Source organism: Manis pentadactyla, chromosome 11 (genome assembly GCF_030020395.1).
Source record: "Manis pentadactyla isolate mManPen7 chromosome 11, mManPen7.hap1, whole genome shotgun sequence".
NCBI lineage: Eukaryota > Metazoa > Chordata > Mammalia > Pholidota > Manidae > Manis > Manis pentadactyla.
The window spans coordinates 26,465,278-26,480,669 of NC_080029.1; the positions used below are offsets into that span (position 1 = coordinate 26,465,278).

Genomic DNA, 15,392 nt, shown 5'->3' on the forward strand with positions numbered 1-15,392 from the left:
TTTACTACACTGATGGATAGTGATTGCAATGGGTATGGGGGTGACTTGATAATAAGGATGAATGTAATAACCACATTGTTTTTCTTGTGAAATCTTCATAAGAGTATGTATCAATGATACCTTAATAAAAAAAAAAGACATACCATGCAGACATTATAATCATAAGCTAGCTGGTTTAAGTATATCATAGCATTTAAGTAGATTTCTGGAAAGGAACATTATAACTATAAAGCGGGACATTTCACAGCAATAAAGAAGGTGATTTATACGAAGACATAAGTTTAGTGCACATATTTCTAATAACAGAATTCTAAAATCCATGAAAAGCAAAACTGACAGAATGAAAAGGAAAAACTGACTCACATTTACAGTGAGAAATTTCAACCGTAGACTCTCAATAATTAACAAAATTAGTAAAAATAGAGAAAATCTGAACAAAACTCTCAACCTATTTAACCAATGGACATTTATAGAACACTTCACCCAACAACAGCAGAATAGACATTCTTTTCAATGTACATGGTACATTTACCAGGATAAATCATAAAACAAGTCTTAGTAAATTATAAAAGACTCAAGTTATATAAAGTATGTTCTCTGAACATAACAAAAGTAAACTAGAAATCACTATAAGATCATTAGAAAAACTCCCACATAACTGAAAACTAAATAAGTGAGTTTAGCAAGATTGCAGGACACAAGATCAATATGCACAAGTCAACTGTATTTCTATATACTAGTGACAGTCAGAAACTGAAGTTAAGAAAACAGTATCATTTACAACAGCATCAAAACATACTAGATACTCAGGAATAAGTCTGACAAAAGATGTAAAAAGACCTGTACACTTGAAGACTGCAAAACATTGCTGAGAGAAATGAAAGAAGACCTAAGCAAATGGACAGACACACTTTGTGGGTTGGATGATTCAGTATTGTTAAGATGTCAACTCTTCAAATTGACGCAGAGTCAATGCAATCCCAATCAAAGTCCCAACCAGGCTTTTTTTGTAGAAACTGACAAGCTACTTCTAAAATCCAAATGGGAATGCAAATGACCTAAAACAGCCAAAACAACTTGGAAAAAGAACAAAGTTAGAATAAGATTTACTATAAAGCTACAGTAATCAAGGCAGTATGGTATTGTATTGGCACAAAGACAAAAAGATCAGTGGAAAAGAATAGACAGTAAAGAAATTGACCCACACAGTGATCTCCCACAAAAGTGCAAAGGCAATTCAATGAAGAGAGAATAGTCTTTTCAACAAGGGGTGCTAAAACCATCTGGAAAAAAAAGAACTGTGATCCATACCTTGCACATATACAAATATTAACTTAAAATTGATCAAAGTCTTAAGTGTAAAACTAAAATTATAACATTTCTATTAAAAAAAAAGAAACCTTGGAATAGGCAATGATTTTTTAGATTCAATATCTAAAGCACAGTAATTAAAAGAAAAAAAGTGGACCAATTGGATTTAATCAAAATTTTAAAACTTCTGCTCTTCAGAATAAACTATTTAAAGAATGAAAAGACAAGTGACATACTGGGAGAAAATCTTTGCAAAGCATACATCTGATAAAGGACATACCCAGAATATATAAAGACCTCTCACAAATGAACTAGAGGAAAGCAAATAACCATATAAAAAATTGGCAAAATATCTGACCATCAAAGATAAACAAACAGCAAATAAGCACATCAAGAGATGTTCAACATTACTCATTAGGGAAGTGCAAATTAAACCATAGTGAGATATCACAACATACCTCCTAGAGGAGCTAAAATTAAATTGACCATACCAATTGTTGTTAAGGATGTGGAGAAACTGGAACTCTCATACACTTATGATGGGAATGTAAAATGGTGCAACCTTTTATTCCTTCAAATTTACTTAGAAAACCATATGGCAATTCCTTAAAAAGTTACATACACACAATATGATCCAGTCAATTCCACAAGTATTTGCTCAAGAGTAATGAAAGCAGATGACCATACAAAAATTTGTATATAATTGTTCATAGAAGCTTTATTTGTAATAACCAAAAACTGGAAACTCAAAATCCATCAACAGATTAATGATAAACAAATTCTAGTTTATGCCTATAATAGAATGCTAATCAATAATAAAAGGAATTGAACCATTGATACATGCTATAACATGTGTAAATCTAAAAATAATTTTGCCAAGCAAAAAGGACCAGACTAAAAAGAGCACACACAACCTGTAGAATTCTATTTATATGAAATTCTGGGTAACGAAAATTCATCTTTAGTGACAGAAAGCTGATCAGAAGTGGTCTGGGGACAGAAATACGCAAGGAAGGATGGACAGGAGAGAGGAATTATAAGGGGGCACAAGGAAACTTTTGGGGGTGATATATGTGTTCATCATGTTGATTGTGGTGATAGTTTCATGGATATATACATACATTAAAACTTAGCAAATTGTACACTTTAAATATGTGCAATGTATTATATGCCAATTATAGCTCAATAAGGCTGTTAAAAAATATTTACAATTATCACCCAAAAGCATGAACTACTAAGTGATAAATTTAACAAAACGTGTTCAAGATCCTCACACTGAAAACTGTGAAACACTGCTCAGGGAAATCAAAGATCTAAATAAATGGAGAGATATATCATGTTCAAGAACTGGAAAACTCAATATTGTTAAAACATCTACTCTCCAGCAATCGATACACACAGTGCAATCCCAATCAAAAGCCAGCAGGCTTTTGTACAGAAATTGACAACACCTAAAATTTCTTTGGAAATACAGAGGACACAATATAGTAAAAATATTGTGCAGAAAACCAAAGTTGGAAGACTCACAATACCTAACTTCAAAACTTTGTATAAAGCTACAGTAAACAAGACAAACACATAGATAAATGAAACTGAATAAAGTCCAGAAATAGACCCACACTATCAATTAATTTTGAATGAAGATGCCACGGTAATTCAATGGAGTAATTTCAACAAATGGTGCTGAAACAAATGGACATCAATATGGAAAAAAAAGAACCTCAACTTTATCTTATACCAGACACAAAAATTAAATCAACACATATCACAGACCTAAAAGTATATGTTAAAATTGTAAAACTTCAAGGAGAAAACATAAGAGAAAAAGTTCTGTGAAGCTGTGGTTGGTAAAGAAGTCTTAGGAAACACAAAATGCAAAACCTTTTAAATGTTGGTCATTTGGACTTGACTGAAATTTAAAAATTATGTTCTTTAAAAGCCACTATTAAAAAATGTAAAACCTAGCCACAGACTTGGGGAAAATATTCACAGTATAAATATCTGAGAAAGGACTTGTATCAAGAGTCCTTTATAATCCAGTAATAAAAAGATACAAATCCTAAATTTAAAATGTAATAAGAGATACAAAAATGACCAATAGCACATGAATACTCAGTATCAGTATCAGAGAAAAGCAAATTAGAACTACAGAGATACATTGTACACATACACTAGAATGTCTAAAATTAAAATGCTTGACAATACGAAGTGTTGCCAAGAAAGGGAGCAACTGAAACTCTCATATATTGTTGGTAAAATACAAAATGGTACTATCCCTTCTCCCTTATCATATGACCCACCTATTCCACTCCTAAGCATTTATCTAAGAGAAATGAAATCATATATCCACAGAGTGACTTACACATGAATGTTCATAGGAGCTTTCTTAGTAACAGCTCAAAACTGCATACAACCCAAATGTTCCACACTAGGTGGATGGATAAACAAATTATGTTATATACTCATAAAATGAAACAGAACATAACAGTAATAGAGAATGAACTACTGCTTCACACAATGTGTATAATTCTCAAAAACATTATGACAAACAAAAGAACCCAAACCAGAGAATATACTATATGTCTTTATTTATATGAAATTCTGGAAACAGTATAGTAACATAAAGGAAATCAGTAGATTCTGGGACTCAGGTTTATGAGGGGGGCATGACTGACTATAAAGGGGCCTGAGGGGATTTCTGGAGATGATGGAAATGTTCTATATCTTGATTGTGGTGATGGTGGTGGTTAAATGGGAGTTTACATCTGTCAAAACTCAGCATCAAACTGTAACACTCAAAATGGATGCATTTTATTGTACATAAACTAGATTTCAATGATGATTAAAAATAAAACATTATTGAGGCACACATATAGATAATAAAACTTTTTTTTCAAATCCAGGTAACAGCCACAAAATTTAGGACAGTGTCTAATCCTGGGTTAAAGGGCTAGGTAGGAAGGGGCAGAGGACTTTAAAAAGGGGGAATGTGCATATTCCTTTAAAAAAAAGGAATATGCACAGGTAGATTAAATTCCTATTAATGCTGTAGTTCTTGGGTTGAGTAATATTCATACTATTATAAATAAATAAAATAAAGCCACCACATGCAGAGTAATGATGGCAATGATGTGTCACAATTCATATAATTCTGTGGACCTGGGGTACAGATTTTTTAAAAAGGTAGTCACCTCACCCATATATTTCCCATGTCTCTGATGTAGGGAATATGCGAATAAATCCACCTCTCCGATCATTCTCTTCCTTCACCCTCCGTAAAACTTTTATCTACATGGAGGAAGAGAAAATAAAATGAGTACCTATTTTGAAAACTGGAATCCATGTGGTTATTGAAAAGAGGAAGAGAGTTATGACCCCAAAATACGAAAGAAGCATGAAGGGAGGAATTAATTCCATATTAGATGCTGTCTTCTGAGAAAAATTTCTCCCATCTTGAATCTTTCTCTTTTCAACTTAAAATATGCATTGAATATAATGTCATGAATTGAATATTATGTCATGAACATTATGAATCACTCACTGAACCCTGTGTCAGCCCACAAAGACCTGAGGTGGAGTCATCTTTACCTCCTCCATTGACAGACCGAGCATAGAACCACCTAACTTCCCCGGCACCTTCTCCCGGGCTGAGCTCACAAGGTTTTTCATTTCCGCATCACTGGCAGAGAGTGGACGGGAACGCTAAGGAAAGGAAAAACAAACACAAACAAAAAACACGTTTTATCACCTTTCTTTATTTCCTTCTATCCAGCCCCTTAACACCATTATCTGTCCTAATATGTGTAAGTTCAATTTCAAAGCCCATTTTCTCTAATTAATCTCTTAGACTGAAACCCTGGGAAATAGATGAAAGCTAGTCAATTCCAAGGCAAGAAGAAAAAGCAGGAGAGGAGGAAAACACTACAGGTTGAGAGAGAAATACGAAGAATAAAAGATGTCTACAATATGAGTTTTTAAGCTAGTACTTACTCGTAATTTTGGTTTTAGAGTACCTCTAATATTTTCAAAAATATGGAAAAAATAAGAAAAATATCTCAATGTAAGATTAAATGTCTATTTATTTCACTAAATAATTACATTCTTTTCAGCTCTGGGAAGGAGAGTTAGGAGAACTGACACCTAAAACAGAAAACCAAGGAGCAATAATCTATAATGCCACAGATGACAAAGTTCAGCTGTGAGATGTTTTAGAACCAGAAGGAATAAATACTGAGGTGAGAGCCATGGGTGACACAGAAAAGAGCTGTGACCAAAAGGCTTCTTTCTTGAGAAATACTGTGGCTGCTGGCCTTCAAGAGACCTGGACCAAGGATGACTGCCCGGGGCACTCCAAGGAGGCAGCCAAAGGGCCATCGGCCTCACAGATCCCCCGAGATGACCCAGGCTACCTCAGTTTCTGAATGACCATCAGGAAGGTCGACTGAGAACCAAAGTTATTTTAAGTTATTTCGAGCCAAGAAATATAAAGGTAATAAAGGAAGTCAGATATATGAAGCATGACAATACACTATTATTGAAACAGATGTAGCAGCTGATAAAATACGACAAATCAGCTAAGCAGTAAGAATAAGAAATAATTCAAGAAATGTGGGTGTAAACTGTCTAGATTCCTAGAAGTAACTTTGACCAGTGAGAAGAAATCCTCTTGTCTGAAACTATTTTTACTGTTTGCTTTGTGTAGGCTACCTATGGAAAGACTTTTTGGTAACTAATTTTTTACCTTTTCAGTAGTACTCATGGTTATGGACTGAATGTTTGTGTTCCTCCAAAATTCCTATGTTTAAGCCCCATGTGATGGCATGTGGAGATGGGGCTTTCGGGGGGTAATTAGGGTTGGATGAGGTCATGAGGATGGACCCTGGTCTGATGGGATTAATGTCCTCAAAAGAAGAGACACTAGGGAGCCTGTACTCTTTCTCTCTGCCCAACCACGCACGAAGAGGCCATGTGAGCACATAGGGAGCCTGTGGCCATCTACAAGCCAAGAGAGGAGGCCTCAGAATAAAACCTACCTTGTCACTGATGTTGTACTTCCCAGCCTCTAAAACTGTGAGAAATAAATTTCTGTGGTTTAAGCCACCCAGTCTGTGGTATTTTGTTATGGCAGCCCAAGCAGACTAATACACACCTGTATACAAACAACTATGAATGGTTTTTCCTTAGGACTCAAGGGAGACCAATATATACTCACCTTCAAATCTAGCACGGGCACTATAAGAAATAGATTTTCTGATAGGCAACTTCCTGAGGAGACACTATGTAAAGGAAAACCATGAAACCAGCAGATAAAAGCATTCATATGTTTAGCTTTTCCTCTGCTTATCTTTAGCATCCCAAACAGTACTTGGTATGAAAAAGGAGATCAGTAAATACTTACTGCACAAATAAACAAGTGAATCAATGTGCTGACACACAGATCAGTCATAGTTAGAATTAAACTTCGCAGAGAATTCTGGGAAAAAATTTAACTCTCCAATCTCTGAGACTACATTAAACAGTATGTACTGGGGTGAGCAGGGAATCAAAGGGAAAATTTAAAGATTTAGAAAGGGAATCAATATAAGTAATATAATCATTCAAAAATCATTATTTTTTTAATGCTTACTTAAAAATAAGTATGTGTGAATGCTTATTTAGGGTTTAATTTGGAAAAGCCAAGATATTAATGAATGCTTTGAGGACTTCACTCATTTTCACACAGTAATCCACATGTGATCATGGCTCTGAAAAGAAAGCCACTGGCAGTAAATCCTCCTAAGTCAAGTTGCCTTATCACAGCACACTATTTAAGAGTACCTTAAAGTCCTCTGAGATTATGTAAGAAAAGATTATGAAGCAAGTATTCATTTAAATTATGTAATAAAAGTAAAGATTAAGCATTTTAGAAGAGAATGTTATTTAAAGATGTTGATAAAACTAAAATCCATAGCAAAAGGTCAAAATAAAAAATTTTTAAGGAATAGCTATTACCTATTAGAATACTTTTAAGGAATGCATAGTCATCCTTATAAGAACATGGATCAGAGGGTGGGGCGGAAGATGGCGGCGTGAGTAGAGCAGCGGAAATCTCCTCCCAAAACAACATATATCTATGAAAATATAACAAAGACAACCCTTCCTAGAATAAAGACCAGAGGACACAGGACAATATCCAGACCACATCCACACCTGAGAGAACCCAGCGCCTCGCGAAGGGGGTAAGATACAAGCCCCGGCCCCGCGGGAGCCGAGCGCCCCTCCCCCCAGCTCCCGGCGGGAGAAGAGCAGGCAGAGCGGGAGGGACACGGAGCCCAGGGCTGCCGAACACCCAGCCCCAGCTATCCGGGCCAGAGTGCAGGGCCCTCGATACTGGGAAAACAGGGCAGCAAGAACAGTGAGCAGGCACTGGAGGCTGGGCGACAGAGGACATAAGAAAAGCGCGCGACCATTTTTTTTTTTTTTTGCTTTTTTGCTGCTTTGTTTTGGCGAGCGCTTTTTGGAAGTCTTAAAGGGACAGGGACCCCAATATTAGGGAAACAGGGCAGAAAGACCGGTGAGCAGAGGCCTGAGGCTGGCACCGGAGAATAAAGAAAAACGAACGACCACCTTTTTTTTTTTTAATTAAAAAATTTTTTTTTTTTTTAATTAAAAAAATTTTTTTTCTTGTTTTTTTTTGTGGTCGTTGTTTTGTTTTGGTGGGTGCTTTTTGGAAGTCTTAAAGGGGCAGGGTGGGCCACTTAATCCAGAGGTAGGGAATCCGGGATCTCTGGGCACCCTAACCCCTGGGCTGCAGGGAGCAGGGAGGCCCCTTACGGAGATAAATAGCCTCCCAGCAGCTCCTGCTCCAACGCGACTCCACCATTTTGGAGTAGCTGCCCGAGCCAGGCCACGCCCACAGCAACAGCGGAGATTAACTCCATAGCAGCCGGGCAGGAAGCAGAAACCCTGTCTGCGCGCAGCTGCGCAGCACAAGCCACTAGAGGCCGCTGTTCTCCCAGGAGAGGAGGGCCACAAACCAACAAGAAAGGAAGTCCTTCCAGCCGTCACTCGTCCCAGTTCTGCAGACTATTCCTATCACCATGAAAAGGCAAAGCTACAGGCAGACAAAGATCACAGAGACAACACCAGAGAAAGAGACAGACCTAACCAGTCTTCCTGACAAAGAATTCAAAATAAGAATCATAAACATGCTGACAGAGATGCAGAGAAATACGCAAGAGAAATGGGATGAAGTCCGGAAAGAGATCACAGATGCCAGAAAGGAGATCGCAGAAATGAAACAAACTCTGGAAGGGTTTATAAGCAGAATGGATAGAATGCAAGAGGCCATTGATGGAATTGAAATCAGAGAACAGGAACGCATGGAAGCTGACATAGAGAGAGACAAAAGGATCTCCAGGAATGAAACAATATTAAGAGAACTGTGTGACCAATCTAAAAGGAGCAATATCCGTATTATAGGGGTCCCAGAAGAAGAAGAGAGAGGCAAAGAGATGGAAAGTATCTTAGAAGAAATAATTGCTGAAAACTTCCCCACACTGGGGGAGGAAGTAATCAAACAGACCACGGAAATACACAGAACCCCCAACAGAAAGGATCCAAGAAGGGCAACACCAAGACACATAATAATTAAAATGGCAAAGATCAAGGACAAGGAAAGAGTGTTAAAGGCAGCTAGAGAGAAAAAGGTCACCTATAAAGGGAAACCCATCAGGCTAACGTCAGATTTCTCAACAGAAACCCTACAGGCCAGAAGAGAATGGCATGATATATTTAATACAATGAAACAGAAGGGCCTTGAACCAAGGATACTGTATCCAGCACGACTATCATTCAAATATGACGGCGGGATTAAACAATTCCCAGACAAACAAAAGCTGAGGGAATTTGCTTTCTACAAACCACCTCTACAGAACATCTTACAGGGACTGCTCTAGATGGGAGCACTCCTAGAAAGAGCACAGCACAAAACACCCAACATATGAAGAATCGAGGAGGAGGAACAAGAAGGGAGAGAAGAAAAGAATCTCCAGACAGTGTATATAACAGCTCAATAAGCGAGCTAAGTTAGGCAGTAAGATACTAAAGAGGCTAACCTTGAACCTTTGGTAACCACGAATTTAAAGCCTGCAATGGCAATAAGTACATATCTTTCAATAGTCACCCTAAATGTTAATGGGCTGAATGCACCAATCAAAAGACACAGAGTAACAGAATGGATAAAAAAGCAAGACCCATCTATATGCTGCTTACAAGAAACTCACCTCAAACCCAAAGACATGTACAGACTAAAAGTCAAGGGATGGAAAAACATATTTCAAGCAAACAACAGTGAGAAGAAAGCAGGGGTTGCAGTACTAATATCAGACAAAATAGACTTCAAAACAAAGAAAGTAACAAGAGATAAAGAAGGACACTACATAATGATAAAGGGCTCAGTCAAACAAGAGGATATAACCATTCTAAATATATATGCACCCAACACAGGAGCACCAGCATATGTGAAACAAATACTAACAGAACTAAAGGGGGATATAGACTGCAATGCATTCATTCTAGGAGACTTCAACACACCACTCACCCCAAAGGATAGATCCACTGGGCAGAAAATAAGTAAGGACACGGAAGCACTGAACAACACAGTAGAGCAGATGGACCTAATAGACATCTATAGAACTCTACATCCAAAAGCAGCGGGATATACATTCTTCTCAAGTGCACATGGAACATTCTCCAGAATAGACCACATACTAGGCCACAAAAAGAGCCTCAGAAAATTCCAAAAGATTGAAATCCTACCAACCAACTTTTCAGACCACAAAGGCATAAAACTAGAAATAAACTGTACAAAGAAAGAACATGGATCAAATCACTATTGAATTACATGTAATAAATACCTCTAATTTTTAGTGTTTTTATTTTATTTTGCTGTCCTTTTGTTTTTGTTGTTCCTTTTCTTGTCCCTTTTTAATTATTGTTTTCTTCATGCTTTCTTATTTGTTGTGTCTTTTTTTTAAATCTTAAAATTTGTTTTGCTTTTTCTAGGACTTAATTTTCATCGTTGCAGAACTGCTTCATGACGGAATGATAATCTTGGTTTTCAGAGACTGAGATCATAACGATGTTGCAACCTTCCACTACTTATCTAAACCTGCTCCTATAAACAATGAATTAGCACCCAAAAACCCTTAACCTTCTCTCCCAGTCACTTCGGTGAGTTGTCTCCAATACACATTCACAACCACTCTTTTGCACTCCGAGTCCACAGTTCTAACTCTAGCACCATATGCTTCTGTGTGGGCTGCGTGGGTGGGGCTCCTGGCTGGGGCATCTGGGAGGTTTGAAAAGGAAGGGGCTGAGTGGTAATGGAGCTTGTTAGATGACTGCCCCAGCTGTTAAGCCCTATAAGCTGATGGCTTTACTCTTTTATTGCCACAAATATCACCAGGCTGCACAGCACAAGTCAGTGTTACTCCAAGAAAAAAAAAAGCGGCTAGAAGCTCCTTTAATCTCTTCACCTATTTATTTCAATCTAATCTATTAAGAAGGCTGCAAGGGAAAAGACATGAAAAGTTGTAGCTACTGAAGTCTAAGTACCTCAAATGCGTCTCCACCCAAGTTTTCTGTATCTTTGGGGAAGCTACTGGAAAATAACAGATTAGAAAGTCAGAAGTATTTTGACAGTCTCAGCTTTTCAATAAATTTGAGATTGGAGAGATTTTTTTTAATCAACATAATATTTGCTGTACTGATTTATAGAGAAATATATTTATACAGTAACAATACTTTCCTGAACCATTGGTTGAATCCTACCAATATTTCTTAATGAAATGAGCTAGTAAGAAATGTGACCTAAATTTCAGACACAAATGAGAGAAAAGGGGAGAATAAAGGATAACAAATTTAAAAAAAAAGAAAGAAAATAGTAATGCTCATGAATGCCAAGGAGACATAGCTGGAAATTAAAAGCAAAGCAAAGCAAAAGGAAAAAAGAATCAGGCCATCAGGACTGTCAAATACAAGAGCAAGAGTCTAAATGCAAGCCATTCTGTAGTTCTGATTTTGGGCATATCAGCTCAGCTACATTCTCTGGGTGGTAAGTACAATAAATTCACATATTCCAATGGATTGACTGAATGCACTAAGGAAATAAGGCTCCTCTGAACTTAAAAGAGAACCATTGCCTCTGGCTAGATGACACATGATTTAAACTACTGTGTTCAGACAGACTTAATTTAAACTGAAAAATTACTGTCTGGGTAAGAATCCTACCATGCAACATGCATCAAAGATGTTACATTATCATTAGTATGACTTATGATTCAGAAATATACCCGGAGAAGAAACCTTTACACGTCTAACCTTTATGGCTAGGAAAGAACTGAGAATGCGAAATTACTGAGACAAGGAACCACCTGTCCCCACTCAAAGCAGTAAGAAACAGATGGTGAATCAGAAAAATGATCCTCAATCTAAAGAGAGCTAGCAAGTACGAGTAATAAGAAGAACTGGCCAAAATACAGAATATGAAAAAAGGTGAGGTACCCTAAAAGACATCATAATTGAGAGGCAAAAAGAAAACCTGTTTGACTGAGAATATATGTAAAGAATACAAATGTACTGAATCAGTTTTACAAAGTTTGGAATTCTGTGTTAAAAATGAATCAACTAGAAATGGCTCAATTTATATGTGATGTATTCTGCCATCTAGAAAACAAAAGGCAAAGCCAAGTTTACAAAGCAAAATAAACTAATGCTATCAAATGAAAGAAGATGAACAAAAAGGACCATATGATGTGAATAAATCTGGGCGGGAAATAGACACAAAAATGGCTAATAGAGAAAGTTTAAATGTAATGATAACCAGAAGTATACTTTGAAATTAGCAGTGGGGAAAAAAAAAAGGGAAGAGAGTAAATAGGCTTCTGTTACAGTAAAAAAAGAGATATGCAACATCTGGAAATTTGGAATAATTAAAGTCAGCAGGTCTGAGAGACATGCATCTGGTTGTTAACAGAACTGGCTTAGAAAAAAAAAACTTACCAAAACCACTTACAATTATGTTTGAAAAATCATGAAGAACTGAGGAGGTACCAGAGGATTAGAAAAAAACAAATGAGGTACCAATCTTCAAAAATGTAAGAAGTATGCTCCTGGTGATTACCGCCTGGGAAGTCTAACTTGAATCCCTAGTAAAATAATGGAACAAATATTTAAAAAAAAAATCCATAAACATTTAGAGTTTAATGGACTCATAAAGAATAGTAGTATGGAGATGGCTTTATTTATTTTAAAATGTGCTTTAATATTTTGATTTTATGACAAAACTACAAAAGAGGGGAATATAGTGAATATATTTAATGTCTTCAGATTTTACAGAAGCATTTGTGAAAATTTCATAAATTTACTTATTCTAAATTACATTTCCAGTCAGGCTTAGTGTCATGACATAATGAACAAAATACACTGACAAAAACTGAACACAGTTAAAAGACATAACTGTAGGATAGGATAAATAGCAGTGAATCAAGTTAGGAAGTGATTTACAGAATGGGTATGAACCAGGCATTATTTAGAATCTTCATTAATGTTTGGGAGGATGGATAAATAAATAAATAATAAAGTAATTTGCATTTGTCGGTGATAGCAAATGTGAAAATCATGACTACTGATAAATAAATATCAAAATAACACTAGATTATGGCCATCAAAATGGTAAAAGGAAAATCAACAGAACTCAAAAGTGTGTAAGGGACTACATCTGAGGGTAAACTATGTGGCCTGAACTTTCCTAAATATTTTACCTAGGTTTTATCATTTCTTTCTCCACAACTCCATTTATGTATTCTTATCCTTGACAGAGGCAGGACTTGAGCCTCACAGATTTAAGGGAACTTGCCCAAGGTCTAACAACTAGAGATTGGCAGGCAAGTTTGAATCCAGATCTCTCTGACTCTAAGGTCTGCGTTATTTCCATAAAACCATGCCACCTGCCTTGGAATGCTGAAAATTTCTGGTGAGTGGAAGATGTGAACTATAAACATTCAAGGGAAGGAAGAAATGTACAAAGAGAGAATGGGTTTAAAAGGAATAGTCAGGCAAGAGGCAAAGAACTGTGACTTCACAATCCAACAGAAACAGAAAAAGAAAACTTGACATAGTCTAAATGGCCAGAGCAGAGAACTTCTTTCTTTTTTTACTTGGCTGTGATGAAAACTACTGTGGAGTGGAAAGCACTTCATTAACAGAAAGACAGTAACAACGTACAACACAGAACAATTAAGAGTCAAAGAATTTAACATGAACAGAGTTGGCTGAGTTAAGCCAGGAAGACATTCTATGTCAAGTTAGCAGTGTTCCAACACAGAACTACCAGAGAGAGGCCTTGCTTGGCCATAGGCTATTGCAACCTATGGCAATTGCAGTGATGGAGATGAAATAGAATTAAAATGGGAAAGGGAAATTAAGGTCAGAATTATATTATCAAAGACACTTCTTTGCAGTCAAATTCAGAAGACTGAATTAGTACTTTGAATGTTCACCTTAAATAGATTAGTTCAAGAGATATTTGGAATGTAAGCCCTTTGAACTCAACAGGCATGGGGTATTTTTGGTTTTTGTTTGCCATGAAGAGCAGCGCACACTTAGGTACTTACTAAATACAAAACACTAAACATTACAGAGTTTTGCATTTTACCAACTAAACACTAAAACTCATTACAGAACCATATTAACCAGTTACCAAATACTAGACAAGACAAACATTAAGTCTCTTTTTCATTTCTTGGATTCATATAAACCATGCAAATCACTTTATCAAAAACAGTAGCTAAGAAAGTTACAATTCAAGCTTCCGAGCCTACCAGGAACTGCATCGGAGAATACAAATGCCAAAATTAAAGTACTGGAGCTTTTGGCTAAAGAACTAAGTTGCAGGTGACACACTTGTGTGTGAAACACTTACATCTCTCACATCAACACAGCAGGAGCAGCAACATCACTGATACCCTTCACCTTAAAGAGATGTTAAAAAAAGATCTGCCAAGAGGAAAGCCACAGTTCATCTCAAATGCTACTAACAAGAACAGTAAGAGGACAAATGCTGATCCTTAGGCGACTGAGACAGAATACTGTCTTTATTTAAAGGTGGCATCTGAGACACTAATTATGGCAGTTTCTAAAATTCATAAAACTACAAATCACTACACATAAGAAATGTCATCTGTTAAGAAACTTAAACACAGGCCCAATACACAATGTGAAATCGTTTCCAACACTAAGCTGCTGACAATAGCGTGTTTCATAAGATGTCCAAACAAAAAGAAAGGTTATTTGTGAACTATGATATTTCCTTCCTGGAATATATTGGTGAAAGCAAATAGATATGCCTCTAAACTCTGTTCATCATTTGAATTTGACAGCCTCCATCATAGCAATCACTACCAGGGAAAAAGGATTAGTAAATTCCTCCAAATGCTACTCTTCTCTTCTATATCCACAAAGACCTCTGTGTATTCATTTTCACTTTTATCTTATGCTATTAAACTGTTCAAAAAACAGGTGTTTAAAACATGTACTGTAAAAGAGTTAAGCTAAAAGGCTTTCCATTTGGAAAATGGAAATAATAATTTGATGAAGTCACTAAATGATCCAGAACTCACCTGTTTGGCGTTTGATGACTGAAACTGTGCAGATACTAGATGCTATAAAAGACAGAAAAATGGAATAAAGCCTTAGCTTCCCCTAATGTGTCTGTATTTCCCAACTCCTAAATCTCTGATATCAAAAAAGAAAAGAAGATCTCCAAACAGAAACCAAAAGCCAGAGCCCTACATGTTGTGCTTGGAAGAGTTGAGCATTTATTATGTTTCACACTGCTTTCTCCTAAGGTGTATTTATTCCAGTTTCATCTTTTTACCAGTGAGAGCACAATCCTAGTGTCACAAACTCAAGTTCCTGAGTTCACTACTCCCTGAGAAATTTGTTTCACACAGCGCCAGAACTATAGTTTCTTTAGCCTTTAAAAAAGTGTTCTGTAAGCCTCTTATGGATGAAGTCATGCCATTACCTACCGGTTAGCA

The 15,392-nt window shown here is 36.6% G+C and overlaps 1 protein-coding gene across 18 annotated transcripts in view; it reads right to left on the bottom strand.

The window, feature by feature from the left end:
• Positions 1-15,392, bottom strand: part of TTLL5 (tubulin tyrosine ligase like 5) — a 277,550-nt gene that overhangs the window by 191,134 nt on the left and 71,024 nt on the right. For all 18 annotated transcript variants that reach the window (XR_008992440.1, XM_036913100.2, XM_036913097.2 and 15 more), the window contains 2 exons: positions 4,900-5,013; positions 4,508-4,599 (listed from right to left, as the gene is read on the bottom strand). Coding sequence is in view for 17 of the 18 variants with exons in the window: in XM_036913100.2 (XP_036768995.2) it covers positions 4,508-4,599; positions 4,900-5,013 (206 nt within the window). In the remaining variant the exon portion in view is untranslated. The remainder of the gene's footprint in view (positions 1-4,507; positions 4,600-4,899; positions 5,014-15,392) is intronic.